The sequence below is a fragment of the Manis javanica genome, chromosome 11 (genome assembly GCF_040802235.1).
Source record: "Manis javanica isolate MJ-LG chromosome 11, MJ_LKY, whole genome shotgun sequence".
Classification (NCBI taxonomy): Eukaryota; Metazoa; Chordata; class Mammalia; order Pholidota; family Manidae; genus Manis; species Manis javanica.
This window is the reverse complement of record NC_133166.1, coordinates 106,270,210-106,295,396: the sequence shown is the minus strand read 5'-3', so window position 1 is coordinate 106,295,396 and position 25,187 is coordinate 106,270,210. Positions and strand designations below refer to the sequence as shown.

Genomic DNA, 25,187 nt, shown 5'->3' with positions numbered 1-25,187 from the left:
ATTTCATTTGGCATATATACCTCTCAGTGCAGAAATGATAACATGAATGGTTTGCTCCAGGCAATGTTTTAACTTCAAGAATTCTGGTGCAAGGTTAACCATCTTCTTCAAATCTTGGTATCCAGAATCTTCTTCTTGTACTTGAATTCTGAAACTCTGCTGTATAAATAAAGTTAATATTTAAAAAAATACATAATAGGCTACATGGAAGTGAGGCGTAATCAGTATAATTCTAATTGTCAGAATATTATCTTCAAGAAAGAAAATGAGCTTAATTTCTTCATCACTGCTTAACTTTATTTCTACAAGAAAGACAAATATTATTACCAATTACTGTTTACAAAAGAATTTAAAATCAAAGTCCAATTATCCTATTACATGGGAATAAAAAAAAACAACACAATATCATAAAGATAAATTTATTTAATATTTAAGAGTTCAACTTTATATCTTCTTTTAATTTTATTTAAATAATTTTAAGCTATAAAATGTTCTTTCCTTTTTAAAGGAAAGACACTGACTATATACTCAGTTTCTTTTTTCCATTTACCTGTGACATGGGAATAAAATAATTTGTCTAATTCACCTGTATTTAAAATACTGAGTATACTGATTATTAAACACAATTTTTTAGCCTATAATGACTATCCCAGCAAAAGCTGAGTTAATAAACCAGTAGCAGTAAAAACAGATAAAATACATTAATATTAATCAATTCCTATGCAGTATCTTATCCATTACTAAAACTGGTAAGTTATGATATTCAAGAGGAAGCAGCTCAAGAGCTATTATTATACATGCTTCAAATAAAGATGCACAAAGGAATTATCTAGCTAAGGATTAAAACCTGAAATAAACATACTGTATCTGTACTTAAACAAAGTGAAATGATAAAAATACACCAAACCAACTTCAACATAAAAGCAACTTACAGTTTCTTTTACTGTTTTACATTCAGCAAAGATGTTTTCGAGAGCCCCGATCAGTCCCACGGCGAGGGTCTTCATCTGTGTGGTGGCCTGTGCAGAATGCACAAATATTTTATTATACAAATAATTAGAGGCATAAAAGTCCTAGAACTCTATGGGATCAGATCGGGAAAAGAGTTCAAGTCTAGAAAGTTAAAAGACTGCCGGTGAAGAAAGAGGGTCCAGAGCAGTGAGTGACTTGATCAGCGACGGCTGGAAGTGACAGGGCCAGGCTGTAAACACAGGTCTTCCAACGTCAAAACCCAGCCTTTCCCCACGTGCCTCCCCGAAAACAGCACAGGTTTTATGCTTGAACGTCAGTTGCCGGGGGAGCGGGGAGGAGGCATATTGTAGGAAGTCACTCAATCTTCATTGGTTCTATATCTTGATATGAAGTAATTGACGTGAATGTCCTGGCAAAATACCTAGTTCAAGATACTGGATCAATAAACGGTAGTTTCCATTAAGTGGAGAAGTAGAGCCTAGAGAGAGGCGGGAGGCGGCAAGCGGAAGTGAGCGGCCAGGTGCCCGCCTCGCTCCACTCGGCCCCGGAGCCACGTGCCCGCCTCGCTCCACTCGGCCCCGGAGCGCCGCCGCGCCTGCTTCTCGCCGACAGCAGCCATGGCAGGTCTGGCAAACCAGTGGTGATAACAGAGGCTGCGGAAACCCCGGGGGAGCTGGGGAAAATGCCACGGTGACAGGACGACAGCATCAGCCTTTTGAATAAAAAGTAATTCGATACATGAAAATACATAAATTCATAAAAATCTAATTCACTGAGCTAAACTACTTTTAAAAACCGACCATACACACTACCCAGCGCTACACAGCACACCCTTTCTCCCCTTACCTGGCTCGGAGTGCGCTGCTGGAAGACTTCACGCCGGAGTTCCTCTGCTTTTTCTAGTCCAGAATCTAATAGCATCTTCATTCCCAAGCCCACGCCGTCACAGACAGCACCCAGGAAATCCTCCTAGAAAAGGTTTGAAGCATTAGCTGGCAAATTCAGATTTAAATATTTGATAAAATCCTCAAATACTTGAGTTATATAATCTGCTTATGGTAGGATTGTAATGCATTCCAAGATTATTAAATTCGACTAAAACTGGAATAAGAACAGTCTGAGAGGAAGGGACGCCAGAACACAGTAACATTCTAGTCATACTATGTTTTCAACAGCATGAATAACTAAAGCAAATAAATACAAACTCCCTGGAATTGCAGGCTCCTCACGAGTGACCGACTGAGCAGACCTTCCACAGCAGGTGGCTATCACGAAGCCAATGGTCCAAATGGTCTGTGAGGATTCTAAAATTATCCAGCACATTTAACCAACTTAGATTAACAGTTTTAAATCTTATTGCTAAGTTATTGGAAGTACGAGCTATTTTAAAATAAAAACAACTTATCATTTTTAGTGATATTATTATCAGAAATTGCTACTGTTCCCTCACCTCAAGTCTTTTGAAAACTAATGTTGCTAAATTACCTGGACACTGGCAGCCGTATTGTCACCGATTTCCAGAAAATGAAGCTTGCTCCCTTTGAGAACTGCTAACTGTCCCACATACTTTACAGCTTGCTGTACAATCTGGATTTCTTTCTTTTGAGCCTCTTTTACCATTGATGAAATATCCGAGCAGCAACCCTGTTAGATAAAAATGGACCAGTATATACATAAAAAACCCTAAAGACTCCACTCCAAAACTACTAGAACTGATATCGGAATACAGCAAAATTGCAGGATACAAAATTAACACACAGAAATCCGTAGCTTTCCTATACACTAACAATGAACCAATAGAAAGAGAAATCAGGAAAACAATTCCATTCACAATTGCATCAAAAAGAATAAAATACCTAGGAATAAACCTAACCAAAGAAGTGAAAGACTTATACTCCGAAAACTACAAGTCACTCTTAAGAGAAATTAAAGGGGACACTAACAAATGGAAACTCATCCCATGCTCATGGCTGGGAAGAATTAATATCGTCAAAATGGCCATCCTGCCCAAAGCAATATACAGATTTGATGCAATCCCTATCAAATTACCAGCAACATTCTTCAATGAACTGGAACAAATAATTTAAAAATTCATATGGAAACACCAAAGACCCCGAATAGCCAAAGCAATCCTGAAAAAGAAGAATAAAGTAGGGGGGATCTCACTCCCCAACTTCAAGCTCTACTCCAAAGCCATAGTAATCAAGACAATTTGGTACTGGCACAAGAACAGAGCCACAGACCAGTGGAACACATTAGAGACTCCAGAAATTAACCCAAACATATATGGTCAATTAATATTTGATAAAGGAGCCATGGACATACAATGGCAAAATGATAGTCTCTTCAACAGATGGTGCTGGCAAAACTGGACAGCTACATGTAGGAGAATGAAACTGGACCTTTGTCTAACCCCATACACAAAGGTAAACTCAAAATGGATCAAAGACCTGAATGTAAGTCATGAAACCATTAAACTCTTGGAAAAAAACATAGGCAAAAACCTCTTAGACATAAACATGAGTGACCTCTTCTTGAACATATCTCCCCAGGCAAGGAAAACAACAGCAAAAATGAGACAGTGGGACTACATTAAGCTGAAAAGCTTCTGTACAGCAAAGAACACCATCAATAGAACAAAAAGGAACCCTACAGTATGGGAGAATATATTTGAAAATGACAGATCCGATAAAGGCTTGACGTCCAGAATATATAAAGAGCTCACAGGCCTCAACAAACAAAAAACAAATAACCCAATTAAAAAATGGGCAGAGGCACTGAACAGACAGTTCTCTAAAAAAGAAATACAGATGGCCAACAGACACATGAAAAGATGCTCCACATCGCTAATTATCAGAGAAATGCAAATTAAAACTACAATGATGTATTACCTCACACCAGTAAGGATGGCTGCCATCCAAAAGACAAACAACAACAAATGTTGGCGAGGCTGTGGAGAAAGGGGAACCCTCCTACACTGCTGGTGGGAATGTAAGCTAGTTCAACCATTGTGGAAAGCAGTATGGAGGTTCATCAAAATGCTCAAAACAGACCTACCATTTGACCCAGGAATTCCACTCCTAGGAATTTACCCTAGGAACGCAGCAATCAAGTTTGAGAAAGACAGATGCACCCCTTTGTTTATCGCAGCACTATTTACAATAGCCAAGAATTGGAAGCAACCTAAATGTCCATCGGTAGATGAATGGATAAAGAAGATGTGGTACATATACACAATGGAATACTACTCAGCCATAAGAAGAGAGAAAATCCTACCATTTGCAGCAACATGGATGGAGCTGGAGGGTATTATGCTCAGTGAAATAAGCCAAGCGGAGAAAGAGAAATACCAAATGACTTCACTCATCTGAGGAGTATAGGAACAAAGGAAAAATTGAAGGTACAAAACAGCAGCAGAATTACAGAACCCAAAAATGGACTAACAGGTACCAAAGGGAAAGGGACTGGGGAGGATGGGTGGGCAGGGAGGGATAAGGGGGGGGGAGAAGAAAGGGGATATTAAGATTAGCATGCATGGGGGGAGGGAGAAAGGGGAGGGATGGCTGTATAACACAGAGAGGACAAGTAGTGATTCTACAACATTTTGCTATGCTCATGGACAGTGACTGTAATGTGGTTTTTAGGGGGGATCTGGTATAGGGGAGAGCATAGTAAACATAGTATTCTTCATGTAAGTGTAGATTAAAGATTAAAAAAAAAAAGAAAGAAAGAAAGAAAGAAAAGGGGGATTACTCCTTGATAGGATAAAACTATTGGTAAATCAAAGATCAACGCATGCTTTAAATATCCTTAATGTTGATCACTTAAAGGGTGTCAGATGATCAGCTATGGAGGTACCCTTTTCTGATATTATTCCTTTCTCTTAATAAAAATTAAAAAAAATAAAAATTAAATAAAAATTTTAAAAAAAAAAGCAGTTCCTGTGTGCTGACCTCCAATGAGTTCTGCACAGTGGTATAGAGGGCATGTCAAAGTGTGGGCAAAGGGTCTGTTTGTTTTTATGCAGAAGATCAAGGCCTAGCTTGGCTACCCAGAAAATGAACTAAGATACGATATGAGGAGGAGCTTCCGGCATCAGCACTCTCTGGGGGACTCGTGCCGGGGGATGATCATCAAAAAGCCTCCACAGGGATCCGGACAATGCTGCGGTTGTGGCTGCATCCAGCCCACCGTCTCCTGGACTTGCCATAGGAATGAGGAGGGAGATGTCTAGGCTGGCATGTGCATACAGTGAGACAACGAATTTGACCGGATCTGTACTGTTGGAACTCAACCAGGAGTTGGGAGGGGTGCAAGGTGTAGCACTCCAAAATCTTACGACTATAGACTATCTACGGTTAAAAGAACATATGGGATGTGAACAGATCCCAGAAATAGGTTGCTTTGTCTGATTTCTCTCAGACTGTTCAAGTACAGTTGGACAATATCCATCACATCATAGACAAATATTCACAAATGCCTAGGGTGCCTAAATGGTTTTCTTGGCTTCACTGGAGATGGCTGGTAATTATAGATTTGCTTTGTTTATGTCACTGTATTCCTATTATGTTAATATGTGTGCGCAAGTTAGTTGGTAGTTTAAAACCTATACATGCTTAAGGTACTCTACAAGAAGATATGTCAAAGAAATAATCCTCCCATGTTTTCTTCCGTCTGCTACCTCTATAGCTTTTCTTCTTCCTTCCTAATTACAACCCTTAAATAGAATTCGTGCCTCATATCGAATTTACCGAGTATCATAATTCCTCCAGGTGGTAAAGATACCTCGAGACAAGTGCTGGGCATAGAAGCCACAGGGCATAAATCTGCAAAGAAGTAAAAAGCTAACCTTTTCAAACAATATAGCTTCTCTCTCACTTACCAACTTTACATTTCCCTGTATGGCCCCGGAAGATGACTGGTTAGCCAGAGACGGGTAAGATTCCTCAAGGGAGGAACAACCTAAGACAGGCACAGTCGCAGGGGGGGCCATCAGGTGAGAAATTGGGGAACAACAGTGGTGAAGCTTAGAACCTCACCCCCCCCCTGTTTTGAGAGAAAGCTTCTGCATCCGTGGATGTTTTATTGCCCTTGTCTAGCTTGGATTAGCACATAGTCTACAGGCACACACCTGATCATCTACAATTGCTCTCTTACAACACTAAACTATGTTTTCTACCTTTATCTTGCATCTACCTACCACTTCAGCATTTTATTAAAAATAAAAATAATAATAATAATAATAAAGGGAGAAATGTGGGATCCACATATAAATCAAGTATAAAAATCAAACGAAGATTCATATTTGACCTGATTGTTTATAGTTCATGATGCGTGATCAAAACCGAAAGTTTCTGTGATGACTGCCCTTGCACTGTTCACCATGTAAGAACTTATTCACTATGTAAGAATTCGTTCACCATGTAAGAGCTTGTTCGTTATGCTTCAGAAGATTGGAGACTGACGAGAATTAGGCTTGAGATGGATTAATGATTGTGCACTGAGCATTGACCCCCCTATACTGAATTTTATTGTTGTTAACAACAACAACAACCATTTGATCAATAAATATGAGAGATGCCCTCTCAAAAAAAAAAAAAAATGGACCAGTATATCAGATACATGGGGCTACAAGGGGAGGTAAAGAACAGACAAGAAAAACATTCTGGAGAAAATTAATTGTGCAGATACAGTGGCTCTGCTCCCTGAAAGTCTCGGTCAGACCCTGCGGCTAACGGAGTCAGAGCGACTAGGGTGCAGTCTCTGCCTCCCAAGACCTTACACACGGACAGAGACGTGGGCAAGCGCGCGGAATTGGTAAGCGAATGCCAAAAGAAAGGGACAAAATGGTGACTTGGAACTTTTCTGCCCTGACAGCCATCTAACAGATGGTTAATAAATATTTTATCAAGAGAGAAGGAAAAGGAGAGAGAGGAGAGGGAAGGGAAGTGGGGAAAAAATGACCCTTCAAACAAACGGCTCCTTCGGCCCCAGAGTAACATACACGAGGATTGGGAGGCGTCTCCTTAGCTGTTCCTGTTCATGTTCCGCGCCGACTGCGGCGCCTGCAGAATACTTCGGTGGCCTGCTCTGGCCGGGGACCTGCTCATCACATCGCTACACGGTCGGAGTTCTCAGACCACACCTGGCAAATGTCACTAAAGCTGGTTTCGCCAGCTTGACCCGAGTCCCTGCTGAGCGCGGCCTGCCGCTCCCCAAACCACGGTGCTCTGGCCCTTGCTCCCGTACGTGAGAGGGGCTCAAAGGACCAAGGCCACAGCCTCTACGTCAGATTCAAAGTGTTCTTCCTAGAGGCGGCCAAGAAGAAAAGGCCCAGAGCCGTCACTCAGTCCATCCGATTCCCCCAGCACCCACCCCTGCCCGACAAGCACCGCTCTGTTCGCTTCTAGGGGAGAAAATGGGAGACCCAAGAAGCTGAGCAGTTTGCCCAGGGACAGACAACTAATGGAGCTCGGCTCACACCCCGGGCTTGCCGATGCCAGAAGCCAAGTCTTTGGTTTTGTTTTTTCACTGTTCCTGTACTGCCTCTAAATCTGACAGCCAACCACAAGTGTCTCACACTCTGGTTTCCACCACAGGCCACCCTCCAACCTCCCCCAGGCTCAGACCAGTCAGAGCCTCAGGTTCTCACTGTCCAGCTTTGCTCTCTGCCAACCCCCCACTATGTCCACGGCCCTCTGCTGTCAGTGCGTCCCCTGCATCTGTTACCTCACCCACACGCTTGCAGTCTGCCCTTCTTAGCCATTTCCCCTCACTAACTGTATCCCAAGTGACCCTTTATTTAGTGTGACCTTATGATTTAATAACTCAGTAACAAGTATCCAACTGAACACCTATGACATAAGTCCTTGTGAAAAAAAAAGACACCCACGGTCCCTCTACCTGCCCAGAACTTACTGTCCATTGAGATGTAAATAATATGGCATATTAAAAGGTCCTATGGGTGAAGTACAGGGTTATCAGAAAAACCAAGAAAAAAGCCTGACCAATTCTTGGGGAGACCCAGAAAGACCACCTGGGTGAGAATAATGAGCAATTAAAAGTGAACCTTTGATTTTAATTTGACTAGTCAGATTAGTCAATCAAATAAAGATTTCCAAATCCTCGCAAGTAAATAGCCCCCCAGGAAGTATTAGATTCAACTGAATTTGTATGATAATAATAGGATGTGGAAAGTTTCTTGGGGCTCCAGAACATAAGATTTGTCCAAATAGGCTAGAACATTTTGTTGTGAAGCCCAATTAACCCATTTTAAAAGTGAAACCTATTCCTTTTGGTATTTTCTTTTCTCCTCCCCTCGTGTGTGTAAGGACTCCTTACGAAGCTGCCCCCTGCCATGGCTGACAACGAGGTATTCTCCGGCACCGATTCCCCACTTCCTCCACAGGAATACACCTCCTGGTTTTTCGCTTGGCACACAGCTGTCCAGAATCAAAAATACTTTTCCCGATAATACTTGTAGCTAGATGTGGTCATGTGATGAAGTTCTGGCCAAAAACGTATCAATAGAAATGTTCTTTGGAAATTCCCAGGAAGTTCCCTTAAAAGCCTGGGCCCTTCCTTCTTTGTCACGTCTCCCATCCTGTTGCGCTGAGCTCCGAGCTCCCCCGCAGGCTGGACCATGACACGAGGGGCCGTGCTTTAGCTCTGGCAGAATGGCAGTGGGACCCGGACCTGGAGGACTTTGGGGGCACAGCCACCGTGCCCACCTCCAGATTTTATTGGACCGAAACTAGGCTTTTATTTTACTTTTTCCTCACAGCCAAGCCTAATCTTACTGCATACAAGGTAAACAAGAAAAAAAAATGACTTCCTTGGTCTGTGTCAGCAAACAAACTGAAACACAATCCATCGCCAGAACAGGACTTGGCGCTTCTTCCCAGAAGCCCTTACTGAGGCCCCAGAGAGTGTGAGCGGGAAGAGCCTGGACTCTGGGCCCAGTCTGGCTCGGGCGCAAATCCAAGCTCTGTCACTTGCTGGCTATACAGCACGATAGGCGACTTGCCCTGCCTGTGTCTCCACTTCCCCATCTATAAAATGGTGATAGTAACAGTACCTGCTTCTGGGGTTGTTAGGAGGATTGATTGACTGAGTTAATATTTATAAAGCCCTTAGTACTCCTAGTACCTGGCACATAGAAAACTGCTGTTCAATACATTAATTACAGATATCCACAGTCTTAGGATTTCAGAACAGAAGTCACTTCTGAAAATCCTATGAGAGCTAATTGTAGGGGAGAAGCAGATAGTAAGTCAATAAATACTCACTGAATGAATGAACTCTTCAAATGATAATCAGCACAGCAATTTACCTGCACAAACAGCTGTAAGTAGCCTCCCAGTTTTCTGACTTCTTGTCTCAATTCATCTCCCAGGTTTGCTGGGCTGGCCCCCGGCAAAGCGTCGCTCAGCCAGTGTCGGAGAAGCACCACGAGCTGCTCGAACGCACACGTGGCCTGGATGGCGAGTGCCTGGGTCGTCCGGTCCGCAGAGAACACTGGAACAGAGGGAAGCGTGTGGAAGGCCCAACCTCCAAACAGGAGCCCGCCGCGGCCACGAGGGCACCTAACAGTCAGAAAAGGCATGCCACCCGTAGCACCCCTGCGAGTGAAGGCACAGGAGACAACCGCCCGCGTGAGCCCGTGAAGACAGTGAGCCTGCTTACAGTTATCCTGACTTTCTTCATCTTGTTCTTCATGAGCTTTGGAAATGGCAAATAGCCCATGATGGATTTTAAGAAAATTACTAATCAGGCTGTCAGCTATAGACGTTTCTTCATCATAACTCTGTTCAAGAAAATCCAATGATGAACCAATCAATTCTTTGCAAATTCCAGGCAGAAATGATTCTGTTGAATTTGAGCAAATAGTGCTTGATTTCTCCATTAAGCCTATATGGACAGAAAACAGCCAGAGTAAGCCTAGTTCTCAGGCACAACACTTCCAAATAAATGAATTAACACAAGCATATTACAGAATAATTTGTCAATAAACTCAAAGTAGGCTATTCTTATTTCAATACATACTTTAATGCACAGTGAAAATACAGTCCCAGGAATGGATCGGGTGCCCTCTCGGCAGCATCGATCCACAGGGTAGTAGCTCCCCGACAGCAATATGGGGGAGAATGCAAGTTACCTGGGCAACTAGGAGCTGAGCTGGTGAAAACAACATCAGTTACATAGAATAATATAAATACAACATAAATACCATAATCAGAGAAGATTAAATGCCTAAGCTGGAAAAGCAGGCAATCACAGAGCAAATGACATTGAGAGGACTGTCTCGGTAGCCCTCCTCTGTGACGGTTCCTTCTCCGGAAGGCTGCCACCCAAAGGCCAATGCCAGTGGAGTCTGGAGCTGACACACCCCACCTCCGGGAGGCAGACTTTCAGCACAACTTGCTAAGCACTGTCCAAACCCGCAGGAAATGGGAAGCTTGAAAGAGCTCATTTGGAGCCTCTGGAAATAACTTGATTCTGGAACGTTAACACATGAGAATAATGATTCTTATTTAATAAACAGGATTATTTTTCCCATCCAATTCATAGGCAAGTAGAAACAGCAAACTAGAAGGAAGAGAGCATAAAGGCACACAGTAGGGACCACCAAGAGTCTAGAACAAAGATAAGGGCTTGATTTGGGAAGACAAAAAGAAAGACTAACACCCAAAGCTCAGTCACTACAGGGTAACAGCCACCGTCATGATGACGGTAACTATATTCCAGTCGCCGCAGATAGCTAACTGAATGCTCTCTGTTTAGGAAGGTGACTGTATGAACGCACTCTAAAACCCAGCATCAACGTTTTGGAATGACTTGCAAAAATCCTATTAGAAATACGGCCCTTAAGGTAAGAAATTAAGATGCCTGCCTGAACCCCCAAGGCTGGGAAGTGCAGCCTCCCCGCTTCCCATGCTCAGTCTGCAGGGCCGGGTCTTCCTTACACAGCCTCACAGCTGCTCATGCAGCAGGTTCATACTGAACACACACGTGGGTCTCCGCATCGCTCTTTGAAAACTGAAACAAGCAAAACCCTCTTATATTTCTAACTTTCCCTTAATATCTTAATTTTTTTTAATAGTCCTTTAAAAAATAACCCTTGAAGAAACAGCTTTAATTATCTGGAAAAATTACTTTTGTAACACATCCTGCTCTCCAGTGACACTGACTAAATAAGTCACCACCACAGATAAACAGCCTTTTGTTTCACTGACAAGCAAAGAGCCTATTTTGTTCTAACTGAAATTAAACTAGTAGTAGAATGATTATCACAAAAGATGATTTTATGATTTAAAAAGGAAACCCTAACTTCTTTATTTTAAAGTCAAGATGAGATACTGCTTCTACAGCTACTTATAATCTATTAGTACTTTTATCAGATTACTATATTACGTAGTAATTTAAAAATTTTGTTTACTAAGGTATAATTTATATTCTGCAAAGTATGCATATCTTAAGTGTACAGATTTTTTTACATATGTGTGCATCAGTGTAACCCCCACTTAGCTCAAAATATGCACCATTTCCAAGACCCTGTTCCAGAAGATTCCCTCTTGCGCCATTCTATTCTGAACTAGTCTAGCTTCAGTACCATAGATTAGTTTTGCCTGTTTTTGAACTTTATATAAAATACTCATACAGTCTGTACTGTTTATTACCTGAACTGTTTATTCACTGAACATAATGTTTTTGGGATTCATCCAGATTGCTGTGTGAATCAGTTGTTTGTCCTTTTTAATTGTTGTGCAGTGGTCCATTGTTACCAGGTAGTAATTTTAATTATTACAGGTAGTTACACATACAAATTTGCAGTGTATCTCCTCTTTTTGTAGGAAAACTAACATTATAATCAATGTGCATATAAAATAATTATTCAGTGGAAAAATTTCTGTAACTTTTTCTTTTAGACATTTTTTAAAGTAATTTTGGAATAGACGATACATGTACAAAGTTCAGAAGGAACTAAAGGGGTGCAGCGAAAAGGAGACTTTCCTTCCTGCCCTGTTCCCCACCTCCCGTGCTCCCACGGACAACCAGCATTTTCAAGCTATGATATAATTTTCCAGAGATATCTTCTTCATTGATAAGCATATATGTATTTATCTTTTTTCTCCTCACACAAATGACAGTATATAATACATAATCTTCAGCACTTGGCTTTTTTCACTTATAAGAAAACAATAATGTTCTTACATTTCTGAACATAAATGTCTTCTACATTTGAATTAGCCACTGCACTGACAGGCTTGGAAATAAATCACACAGCATAGAATTTTAGACTTGGAAGACGTAAGTCCACTTATTTTACAAAATAAATGGAAACTTCTAGATGAAACGATTTGCACAAGGACACGGAACGAGGTGGTGGTCAAGCCAGGACTTGATGCTCCTCCTCAGGATACAAGAAAATTTGGTGAAAAAATTACCTGATGTATGTGAAGAATGAAAATTCTGACTTGGGTGGGCTTGTATGTCATGTAAACAACCAGAAATTCTTCTATTCTTCATCAAACTCCTACTTCTGAAAAAAGATAAACCATAAGATTTACTATATGGAATAGTAAAAGGAACATTCATTCTAAAGAAAATGGACGTGCTTGTGTGTGTTCCATGGAAACACTTTTATCAAGGGTTAATCAAATTCCTTTGGTTCACTGAGCAAGAATTTTACTATTTACAGGTACTATTCTAAGCATACAATTAGTTAATTAAATAGAATAAATATTTACGGAGTACCACTATTCACAAGCTCTGGATACTATGGTGAAACACAGCAAACATGGCTTCGGGGCCAGCTGAGCTTAAGGTCGACGGGAAAAGAGAGAAATAAGGCAAATAATCACAATAGAGTGAGAGTCATGAGTGCACAGAGCGTTGGGGTGCACTCTGGAGAAGGACCTGACCTGGAGCAAGGAGTCGGGGGGCCTCCCAGAGCCCTGCCCCAAGGGTGAGCGTTATCCAAACAGGGAGCAGGCTCGGGAAGTAGGGAAAGTGTTTCAGACACAGACCCGGGCGGTTGGAAGGCCTGTGATCGAAGAAGGAACTGCACATGCAAAGAACCGGAAGGGGTCCAGGGGGCCTGCGGTGCAGGACACCAGGGAGGCAGGGGCTGAGGCCAGCGGGTGCGCAGGGGCTGGCTTCAGGCTGACCTAAGGTGCCAATCAAGGATGCCGGGGTGTCAGTCTGAGCAAAGTGTCCTGGGAAGGATCTGAAACAGGGAAATGATCTAGGTAGGTGAACACAAGTAATTTTGCTACACCGCGTGAAAAGCATGCTGGTGACCAGCAGCCTTAACAGACGGAGATGATTGTGTCTTCAGTGGCTCTTCGTGCTGCCCCTTCCTCAGCCTATAAAAACAGCCAATCTCCAAGGAGTGTGACTGGCTGCTTAGCTGTGACTCCTTCTAACTGCTTCTGGAAAAAGCAGCGTGCTCCCACATTGCCATTCATTTATCAATTTTCTGAACTCCAACTTCAGCCTCCATTACGTTAGTGAAACTACTCAAGCTATGATCTAGATCTAAATCTAGGGGCCCTTTTAAGTCTTTTTCCTAACAGAACTCTATAGTCCCACTGGCCACGCAAAGAAAAATACTACCTTTTGAAAAGATCGGTAAACAAAAGCATTCTATCTGTAACAGTCTAAATGTTTCAAATGTAAGTTTTTCCGGTGAATTCCTACAAGAAAGATACAGAAATATGACTGATAATAGGGAGAGGAAATAAAAATTCTCAGCAATTACACTTTTCTGTACTTAGAAGTGAAAGAAAAGGTACTTTATTACAGTAAGTCTAAACTAGGAAAATCTTTCAATACTATCACAGCTAAACAATATTTAAACAGAAATAAAGAAAATGCTTGTCACATTCCTTTCAAAGAATTGTTACTTAACCTCAGGGGAAGTTTTACTTTTAACTATCAACAGTATATATCAAAATTTATAGGCAGCCAAACCCATTTATTTTATTGCAGGATAACCATGGCATATCATTGCCTGGGAGCAGTTCCATAATTAAGAATCTCTGTCAGTGTTTTCATTACCTGCAGGTATTCTTGGAGTTTGCGATTCTGTCATAAACATTCTTACAAGGCTGAAATTTCATATACAAGGTCTCTAACCAAGAGCAATTCTTTTTTTTTAAATATATTTTTTAATTACTGAAGTTCTCAAAAACATTTTTTGCCAAATGCAAACACCTAATTTCAAAATCTTAGAAAATATTGAGAAATTTTTTCAGTAACAATTTAAACTGTTGATCCCCTAATTATTAACCTAGAAATCAGCAGGAAATAAGATATAAATCATCAACTTTCAATAGGCTAAAATTTTAATGTTCATTAATTATTAATGCTCATGTTGTGATCTACAATTCTAAGTACACAAAGTATATACTTATTTCTAATCAAAATACACTAAGAAAGCAGAAATTCTAAAATCTAACTTACAAGACACCCTCCGATAACTCTGTAATTATGGTTTGAGTTTTGGGGATGTTGCTAAAACTCTTGGCTGGCCTAAGCACCCCACGCCCTGTCCACCCAGTTCACCCAAGGGCCATTGCAAGCTCACTGGAGTGTCTGCCGCACTGAAGTCCTCACAACAAATTAATTATCTGAAGATGCGTTATCTGTTTATTGGCATTCGATTAGAAATCATGTCCTCTCTATATTCCAAGATTTAATCTTAATTACATATTAAGCACCCAGTAAGAGCTGCCATGTATTGACTAGCCATCTGCTGTAACAGCAGTTTTACATACACTACCTCTGATCCTCATAACAACACACAAGTAGCAGGAGAAGCTGCTGCTTTATATCTGACCTCACTTAATCCTGGTGATAAGCTCTGCAGATACGTATCACTGCCTCCATTTTATAGGTAAGAAAGCTGAAGCCTACAGATGGAATGTCACCTCCCCGGGACTACCCCTGCACAGACTGAGACCCAGGCCAATGATAGGAGCCTGAGACTTTCTGACTGCACTACACTGCAGAGGGTGCAGAGACACTCCCTGTGCCCAAGGAACTCCGAATCTGTCTAAAGCACATGTTGTGTATTTCTTTCAGCTTGAAATATAGAGTTGTTGTGTACATAAGGCAATACACATGTACAGACTGTTAATCCTTTACTGTTCTGTATCTCCACAGCTTGGCCCTGGCATGTAACAAAGCAGACGTAACAGGGCAAAGGTTGCTATAAAGTAGTTCCCTCTGAGATTTTATAAATGAGTTTAAAATAAGCATAGTCAAAATAAGAAAGACCTAAACAGTTCAGGAAATCCAAATGGATTCTGAGCTGCAGCTGAAGGTGATGAAGTCAAAAAAAAAAAAAAAAGAATTGAACCCAAAAGGCACTGTTTCTTCACATGCAGCAGAAAGGCAGGAAGGCACCACAGAAAGAAACCCAGGGCCTCTGGAGTCACTCAGACCTGGACTTGAGGACCTGCTCTTCCCTCACGGGCTCTGTGGGTTTGCACAGGTCACCCACCCTCTTCACACCCTCGGTCTGTTCATCTGTAAAAGGAGGGTCAAGACAGCACCGACCTCCCTAGGCTGGCGGTAAGCACAGGAGGTAATGCTTAGCAAGCATTCAGGGCAGAGTCCCTCCGTGATGACGCCTCTGTGGGATGAATGCCACCGGCCTTTACATCCTGAAAATCTCCAAATTCCTCCTTCAAGTTCCAGACTGAATATAGACATGGATGCACCCTGAGAACTTGAAGCGCACCATGTTCACGAACAAACTCACCTCACCCTCCACCTCTGGGAACCCTGTTTGCATAGGGTGCATTATCTGAGTGAAAACCAGGATTTGTCCCTGAGCCCTTCACCCCGGGACCCCACACCCAGAGAAGTCCTTACCGGTTCTTCCCCCTGACCATACAAAAGCCGAGTCTCCTCTCCAGTCCTTCTGCCTGACCTTGGCCAAGACTATCAACTGTTCCCCTAGTTTCCCCAGTTCCTGGTCCCTGAGGACAAGGGGTCTTTTTTATTCATCTTTGTATCCTCAGGACATGGCAGACAGTTTAACAGCTAAACTAACAAGTATTTATTTAAAAAGGAATGTTTATTGAAAAACCAAACAAAGCAGCTAACCTAGTCCCAAGACCAAGGCTTTTCTGTTGAACCATCTTGCCTCTCTGTAAGCTAAGCATCTGAGGTCCAAGCAGAACTAGTTTTTCCTTGAAAAGCGTCTATTCACTGTGGAAGTCTTGTGTGTTCTAGTTAATAAGCGTCACTTGTCACATACAGAAGTTCTCTATCACCATGATTTACTCTTCTGCAGTGCTGAACTTGACTGCATTTAAAATTCTTTAACTTACAATAAAATATCATAGAATATGCCAAGTTCTTCAGAAAGGATAACTTAAAGTAATAAACACTGTTCATTTTGATAGGAAATTAGATTTATGCTATTCTAAGTTGCTCCTAGACTGATATGATGAAATACTGAACAATTTTGTTCCTATTCTGACTGGTAAACAATTTAATGCCCCAAGTGCTGTACTGGGATCAGTAACATACTGTTTCTTTTATATTATGAGGTTCCCTTCACAGTCATATCCATTATAACAATAGATAGTTCTTTTAAAATGAGGAAATGATTTATATATATCCCAAACAAGAAAACCAATAACAACAATGTCTTTACCTCCTTCTGGAAAATGAAGAAACTGGCACATTTGTAATGTCAGGTTCCCACTCATCTTCAGGATCGCAAAACACATCTTCACTCCTGTTACTATTACTCTAAGAAAAATAGAATATATGGCTTCTATTAACTATGGGTTAAAAATATTTAGTATTAGGAAAAAAGTCTAAATACTTTCTTACATTAAAAATATAAAATTAACAAAAACAAGATAATCTGATAAAAGTCTTTAAAAAAATCATATTCCTGATAAAATAATCAATCACATATGCTAGGAATTATATTAAAAGAGATCCATTAATAAAGCAACAAAAATCATTAAATAACTCAGAAATAACAAATTTGGGATATAGAAGATACAGGAAAATCCTCAACAGAGAAATAAAAGAATAATCTTACAAAGTTAAGATTTAATCACTTCCTGATTGAATGTATTGATCATGATAATAATCTATATTTTAATTTAAATATTTAAAGCACTACTAAAGTTCTAGCAAAATACTATATAGAGGTGATTCAGAAATAGTATAATTATATGGAAAAATAAGTAATGAATATTGCAGTGAACAGGTAAAAGTGGAAAGTAAGGTGACAATGAGGGTAGGTCACGTCCCAGATTCCAATGTATATGTCACAGCAAGGATGATCACATGACCCCAATACAGGTTTTTGTTGTTCTAATTACTAAAGCAATCCACATTCACTGTAGGAAATTTGGAAATGATCAATACCTATAAACACACACGAAGCTAACCGCTCGCTAGCCCGTCGCTTAGAAACACTGGCAGCGCTCTCAGCCCTCGGATTTTCCAGGATCACTGCGCCCTGCACCCCCGGGACTGACCGCCCCTGGCCGCCTACACGTCTTCTTTGAATACATCTTTGGGTCTGATTTGCTAACATTTCGTCCAGGATTTCCCTAGCTGTGCTCACAGTAAGACTGGGCCCCAGTTCTCGCCTCGATCACCTTTTCAGTTTTAGTGGTTTGTACTTGTTTTGATTTTAATCAATTATTCGAATATCATAACTGTGACACTTGCTACATTTGCTATGTTCTAGAACAGTTTAAACAGTGAGATTTATCTGTTCTTTGGAGGGTGAAAAGAGCTTACCCATAAATCTGACTGGGACCAGCACCTCTTTTTTTCCCCCAGTTGTTTTGTTTTGTTTTGCTGGGGCTAGTTTGTTGGCAACCTTCTCGATTTATTGTATGCTAATTCATTTATTAAGTCAACTTCCATGATTTACCTTTTTCTAGAAAGTCTTTTCTAGAAAATTACCTAATCCATTACCATAAAACTGTAGACATAAAATAATTTAAAACTGCCTTTGTTATCTTTATTTAAATGTCATTGCTTATTCCTAAAATCATGTTCTTTTCAAAGAACCAGAGCTTGAGTTTATAATTTCTAATTCATCAATTATTGCTTTTATTTTTAATCATTTCTTCCTTTGCTTTCCTTTGTTTTATTATTTTCTAGATTTAGTTAACTATTTATTTTCATTTTTCCATTAAACACTTCAGGCATTAAGGCTATCATTTGGCGGCAGCATCTAAGTTTTTACATATTATGTCTTCATTATTATTATTAAGCATAAAATATAAACTCACATTATTTAAATGCGAGATATTTGACATATAGTAAATAATTTAATACATGTTGCAACTACTTATTAAATGTTTACAGAAAATAAGATGGAGAAAAATTAACCTTATATTCATATCTCTCATAATATATCATAGTAAATCCTGTGGCTCAAAGATGTAAATGTTCACAAAAGTGCAAAGAAAATGCAGAGAAATGGACAATGTTTCATTAAGATATCTAGATTAATAGACTCAAATAAACCAAATTAAAAATGCCTGTATAATAAAATGAAAGCAAGAAAAAATCAATATACTTGGGGGAAAATATATATTATGAAAATAAAATAAAGCTTTATTATCAAAGCAAGAACTTGTATAGATACATTCATTCATCACCCACCCTTCACTCGCCAACACACTCAAAGGACATGAACACATCCTTTACCTCGAAGGAAAGAGTCAAATCCTCAGATTCCCTAGTTATTAAATATGAATTAAAACAAACTGGTAACATTGGTGAACGGCAGAATTTCTGGCAAGCAAATTGTCAGTGAGCATCAAGTACAATTTTAAAAAATCATATTATTGGTACCATTTTAGAAAACAAAAGATGAGCCAGTAAGATTAAAAATACATGCACAGATGTTTTTAGTTTTGACTATTAAACAGAAACAGGTGGAAACACCCAATAGCACAGCAATGAGAAAATGTCATGTAATCATGTAAAATGCACATTAGGCATTGAAGATAATCACAAATGACACAAACCACTTTGTGTCTTATCAAATTTCTTCTCCCATAAGCATAAATGTAAAATTTTAAAGACGCAGTCATATATGAATAGCCAGCACAAAATTTCTCTATTACAGTTAAAACAAGATTAAAACAAACCAATAAACCCCATCTACAGGCAAAAGTAAAGTATATATAATTTACAATGATATTAATAATAAAATTGGTTGGTTAAAGCAATGAGGATTTTTCCCTTTGCCAAATTTTCTTTACTGAGAACATGTCACTTTTATATTTTTTATTTCAAGTTTATAGAGATTTTAATAATATTCCAAACCTCATAAAGTTCTTTCATCGCTGCAAGCTTAGATTCAAACTTTTCTAGACTCCAGAAAGCTGAGATGCCTAGTTGCAGGTTACGAACCCGAACACAGATGTCAGAACTGCCGCCTTTATCTGAGACATCATGTCTGAAAGAAAAGCCAAAGAAAGACACTTATCCTAACACACGCATTCCCGTTCATACTGAGTTTCCTCAACTAGAACTCCTGCAAAATTCAGCCCGTTGATTAAATCTTTCCATAGTTAAGCATTTTTATCATAGTAAAAAATCACATCTAGTATATAGTATTAAAAATTTCTCACCTAAAAATTCTCAAAAATCAAAGAAATGCTAATAAGATATATTCCTTTTATGTGGAATACTAATACATTTTCAACTCAAAAGGAAATCAGTAAATTCCTAAACATCTCCCATTATTCTCTTCATAAAATGTACTGGGTCAGTCACAGAGTCTGTCACTCCAGGGCGACTCTGGAAGGGTCACCAGGGATGCGGCCACCGCTCTTTCCTAGACGGGCCCCAGAGAACACCACGTCTTTAGAGAGATCATTCGGGGTCCCCCAGTTGCAAACAAAGAATTACTGTATAGTTAGAACAATTACTCACCTGCCAAAAACATAGCATTTCTTGAACTTGTTGCTGATGGCATTGGCTTCCTGAAGCATCACGGAGAGCCTCATGGAGCTCCAGCTCGTCCGAACTAACAGGGAAGCACAGGGGGGATTCAAAATGCCTACCTGGGCCCGACACGTATCGCCAGGCAGCGGTTCCTAAAACAACGGTTGATTGTAAATGAACGGTTTTAACTATGTTTTGCAGAAGGTAAGGGCAATATTTTATTAACTCGTCTTCAACCCTGAAACAAAAGAGTCTTCATATAAAATGGGGTCTTTCATTTCAGTTTCAAGAAAACTGAAGTTGACACAGAAAGCATAATGATTTTGTAACAGGAAATGTCAAAGACAGTGCCTTTCCTTCTATTATCATTAAAGAGCTCCTTTTCTGCCTGATTTTTACTTTATGTAAAGTATTAGGTAAAGTATACTACAGCCTTGCTTATATAAACCAGACTTTTGTTTTGGCCTGAAAATTAAACACACACATATTTCAGGACATACAAACAAAAAAGGAAAACAATTTAGTCCACATTCCCATTTTCCTCATTTATAGTTAAGATTTTATCATAATATTTTCTATATTGTTCAAACTTTAACCAATATTCCACTAAAACACTTTTCTGGAAGGAAAATTTCATTATTCACATGAATAAAAAAAAAAGTATTCATTGCAAGGCATTGTTTTAGGCCCTAGAAGGAATAAAAAGATGTATTAATACAATGTATTTATTTATCTCTTGCAACAGATATAAAAAACAATAGCTTCAAAGTTATTTAAAAAAGAAGTTATAGAAAATATGTAACACAACTACCGGGCATACTTGTTAAAATACTGAGCCTGCATCTGAGAGGCCTGTAGAAATACCTAACACGTTACAGGGAACACAGGGAAAGAGGAACCTGTTAAGCAGCTCCACGGAGATTCATTCAGCAAAGTCCAGAATCTGGAAAACTCTACAGGGCAAATATCCTGGTTTCTTCAGCAAATGAATTACAAGGGGAAAGGGAGAGGAACAAGAAAAGCGAATTACAGATGAAGAGAGACTTAAAAGGCATACCTACCAAACACGATGTGTGGATCATGTTTGTCTTCTGATTCGGACACAACAAATACTAAAAAAATGTATGAAATAATCCAGGAAATCTGAATATACTGAATGAGTGTAAGAAGTTATTATTTTTAGTTTTGATAACAATATCATGGTTATATTTAAAAAAGAGACAGAAAGAAGAGAGAAGAGAGTCCTTATCTAATCTGGAGATTCATAGTCCACGGAGGCAGGAAGACCAAGAATAGTCGAAACAAGACTCAACATGTGTTGATAATTGATGAAATTGGGTAAGTACATAGGGTTTACTGTAGAAATTTGTCAACTTTAAGTTTGATTTTTCTATAATTAAACAAGTTTACATTAAAAACTTGATTGTTTACATAGTAGTGCATAAATGTAAAAATAACATCCAAGAGAAAAAAGAAAAAAATTAAGTACCCAATGATTAAACATAATTACATCTAAGAATTAAGGATTAAAATAAGATACCATATTTTTAAAAACATGTTAGACGTAAAACTTGGTTTTGTTTACTATATATATATTTGCTTGTAGTCTAAAACCTGAATATGCTAAAAACAATAATTCATACTAACTTATTTAGACCAGAAAATTCAGCGGTGTCTCAAATAAAACATTTTTAATATTCAAAGCAACTAATTCTAACCTTTTCATAATTATATGAACTAACATTCACAACATCAGAAATCACTGCCTAAAATCAGCATATACTCACTTGTAAGAGTTTTATCCTTATTACTCCGCTGTTGCTGTAGTATTTGTACTTCTTTAGCAATTTTTTGCTTCTCGGTTTCTAAAGCTTCCAGAATTCTTGCATGGCGGATGCTGTGGTCTTCTAAAGCCTAATTGAAACGAATATTTGTGCTCATTGACCCACACATGAGAATATAAAAGAGGGAAGTTATAAACAGATTGATAATGGCAAGACACTAATTAAACCTCATTTTACAGTACACGTTTTATTAAGCATATGTTTCATTAAGCATAAAAAGCTTTTACAAATGATTTTTCCCCTACAACAAAATTGTTAGGAATTTTTTATGACAGATTCATCTTTTTTTCCCATTGATGGGAAGTATAAAAGAAAAGTCTTTAAGGAGAAAAAGAGAAAAAGATACTCCAAAAAACACACATTCAAGAACATTTGTTGACTAAATAAAAAGTTAAAAAGACACCCAAAACCTCCTGTGACCCAAGGAAGCCTTACAACAGCCCGCAAACGACAACCGTTGTCAGGATTTACAGCCGCACCCCTCCTGAGGGGGTCCCCGGCCACTCGGAATCCTAGGGCTGACTGGTAACGTAGTGCACCACGTGACAGTATTGGGGCACTGGGGTGTCCAGAGCTACTTTCTTCCACCCCCATCCCCACCATGAACTTGAAAGAGAAATAAAATCCCATTCGAGGCTGATATTGAGATTAAGACACAAGGAATCAAAGCAGAGGTTAAAACCGTGGCTCTCAAACTTCATCAGCACCCCCGGCAGGGCTGCTGAAACAGACGCAGGGCCACCCCGAGGCTCTGACGCGTTGCTCTGGGCTGGCACCTGAGAGCGGGCGTTTCTAGCAGGCGGTGCTGACGGTGCTGGTCTAGGGGTCATACTTTGGGAACCGCTAATGCAAAGGGAAAGAACAGCCCGAAGGGTTGATAGAAAGAAGACTGACGGTATTAGCAGGCCGGCCTCACAGCCCAGCCCCGAGACCGTGGGTACCGTGAGTCAGCCCCGAAATCTGCCTCCACCCCCAGTGGGAGGACAAGCCAGTGCCTGGGCCCCGAGGCCTGGGGAGACGAGCGCCCTGCGGTGGGTCCTTCCAGGGGCCCCTCGGGCAGGTGGCCTGCCGGCACCTCCCTCCACGGGCAGGGGGCAGTGGGGGCGAGCCGGTGTGGGCGCTGAGCCCCTCTTCTTTCACGGGTTGGGCTCTTGCTCCGTTCCGCTCACTGACATCACGTGGCACGCGTGGCACACTGACCGCAGGACTATCGGGGATGCATGAGGAGAAAACACTGGGATGAACTAGCTGGAAATAGGGCTCTGGCCCTTCTGAGGTATTTGTGGGCGCAGAGCTGTGCCAGGCCGCAGGGTTTCAGGAAAGAAGTGCCCTTCTCATTTGGAGACCTGGACTCGCCCAACCCTGTCAAGGCACCGCTGTGTTCTTTGAAAAAACCAACCCAGCTTCTCCTTAGGGCAGGGCCAACTAGCTATGAAATGAAGTTACCTGTTTTGTAGCCAAAGTCTCCATTTCTAATCGTTTTCTGTTGACATGTATTTCCTGCTCAAGACGTTGTTTTGCCTTTTCTAATTCCTCAATTTTGTGATTAGCCTTTTGGTTATTTATTTCCTGCATTTTCTTCCTTTGAGACTCCTCCTCCTTTAAAGAACAATAAAAAGTAACTAGGACAAAAATACAAAGCCTTTTCTCAAAAATGATACAAAAAAAGTACAAAAGTCCCGGTTTTTAATGCACAAGAAATGGATTCACTGATAGAAAAGTTGCCCTGTAGCTTCTCCGCCTCATTCAGGTTGACTGATCTGGCGGCAAATAAGCATCCCCGGCGAAGCCTTTAGAGCGCTCTCCTCTGGAGGGGGTTCGGGGAGGCAGGACTGCCGGGGGGCGGGGGGGGAGGCTGGAGGGCAGAAGCTTCTCTGCTTTTCCTCCCCGGCAGCCATTTGCCTACCACCTACTTGCTCTGTGAGGTGGAATTAAAGGCCAAGGCTGGCTGTGGCCCCGGCCCCCCGCTCGCTGACCGGCCCCGGCCACCCCTACCAGCTCGGCCTCCAGGGCCTGTATTCTGCCTTCGAACGCGGCCCTCTGGGAGGAGAGCTGGTGCCGCGCCAGCTCCTCTGCCACCTGGATGCCCTGCATCGCCTCCTCCCGGGCCCGCAGCCGCGCCTCTTTTATTTCTGCTTCGAGTCTACAAGGAAGCAAAGCAGTCGCAGGGCACACCGTCAACGACTCTCCACATACTGTGAGAGTTCTGAACCATATAAAAATGTTTTCCATTAAACACACATTTAAATCTCCGAACTTAATTTCTGACATTCTGTCAACAGTGTTCTTAAATTTTTATCATTTTTAGAATTGTTTACACAGGGAAAACATAAAATGAAACTTTGCTTATTCTAACTTAGTTACTACTTTACATACCTGTTATTTAAGTAAATATATTGTCTAAAGCTTAAAGGGAAAGAAGTTACATAAAAATATGATGCTATAGAGGGCACTACAGTAAATATAGTGAACATTTAGTAAATGCTAAATAAGGGCATTTTACCCGTTGTTAAACTAATGAAGGTTAACACTGGTAAACTAATAATGGTTAGAGGAAAAATTACAGTTCATACATCAGTATCTTTTGATTAATGGTTAGGTCATAGATTAGGAAAATACTGAAATGACTAAAAGCATATGATACAAGAGCTAATAAAGCAGAGATTGTGCCATCTATTTTCAACAATTTATAATAATCTGACATTTTGCTAAGTCAAAACATTAAGTGAGCTGTCCCCTTTCAATATACAGGGGGAAAAGCATTCGTGATGATAGAAAACTAAAAGCTTCCTTCTTCTTGACAAAATCAACATTTTAGCAAGTGCACTATATAGAAACTTCCATTCCCAATTTTACTGAAAACAGAATAAGAATTATGGAAGCAAAGAGGGCTAGTGGTTACTGGGCGTGGGTGGGCGGGGGAGCCAGCGTCTCAGTGTGTACCGGGCGGGGAGGAGCAGGTCGGGGGAAGAGTCCTGTGATGGACGGCGTGATGGGTGCACAGTGTGTGGATGTACTTAGCACCACGGAGCGGTACTTAAAAATGACTAAAATGATGACTTATGCTACATATACTGTACCAGAGCTTTAAAAATCAAGAGGGCAAAAGCCAGTTCAGACTTTTTGCAGGTAACAAAGCAGGATCAGGCCAGCCCGGGCCAGTCCTTCCGCCTCCTCCTTCCTTCACCCCCGGTCACCACGCCTTGTGGACTCTGCCTCGGCGCCTCTCCTACCAACCACACCGTCCTTATCTCACTGCACTGGGCTCTCAACTGCATCTGCAGCCTGCAGTCTTGCTCTGCCCCTAACCCATTCTCCAGCCTCTCTCTAAAAGTGTGATTCTGACCATGACTGTCTCATGTCAGCTTAAACTTCTTTAATGATTCCATATCCTTTAAGATAAAGTCCAAATCCTTA

The 25,187-nt window shown here is 40.5% G+C and overlaps 1 protein-coding gene across 1 annotated transcript in view; it reads right to left on the bottom strand.

Moving 5' to 3' along the window:
- The window catches only part of KIF14 (kinesin family member 14), a 52,125-nt gene that overhangs the window by 2,179 nt on the left and 24,759 nt on the right, over positions 1-25,187 (bottom strand). Inside the window, exons 17-29 of the mRNA XM_073217192.1 lie at positions 23,766-23,913; positions 23,217-23,369; positions 21,714-21,840; positions 19,915-20,008; positions 19,303-19,435; positions 16,646-16,743; positions 12,420-12,514; positions 9,658-9,882; positions 9,305-9,489; positions 2,458-2,616; positions 1,819-1,941; positions 933-1,019; positions 21-159 (exon numbers count right to left, since the gene is read on the bottom strand). Coding sequence (XP_073073293.1) covers positions 21-159; positions 933-1,019; positions 1,819-1,941; positions 2,458-2,616; positions 9,305-9,489; positions 9,658-9,882; positions 12,420-12,514; positions 16,646-16,743; positions 19,303-19,435; positions 19,915-20,008; positions 21,714-21,840; positions 23,217-23,369; positions 23,766-23,913 — 1,766 coding nt within the window. The remainder of the gene's footprint in view (positions 1-20; positions 160-932; positions 1,020-1,818; positions 1,942-2,457; positions 2,617-9,304; positions 9,490-9,657; positions 9,883-12,419; positions 12,515-16,645; positions 16,744-19,302; positions 19,436-19,914; positions 20,009-21,713; positions 21,841-23,216; positions 23,370-23,765; positions 23,914-25,187) is intronic.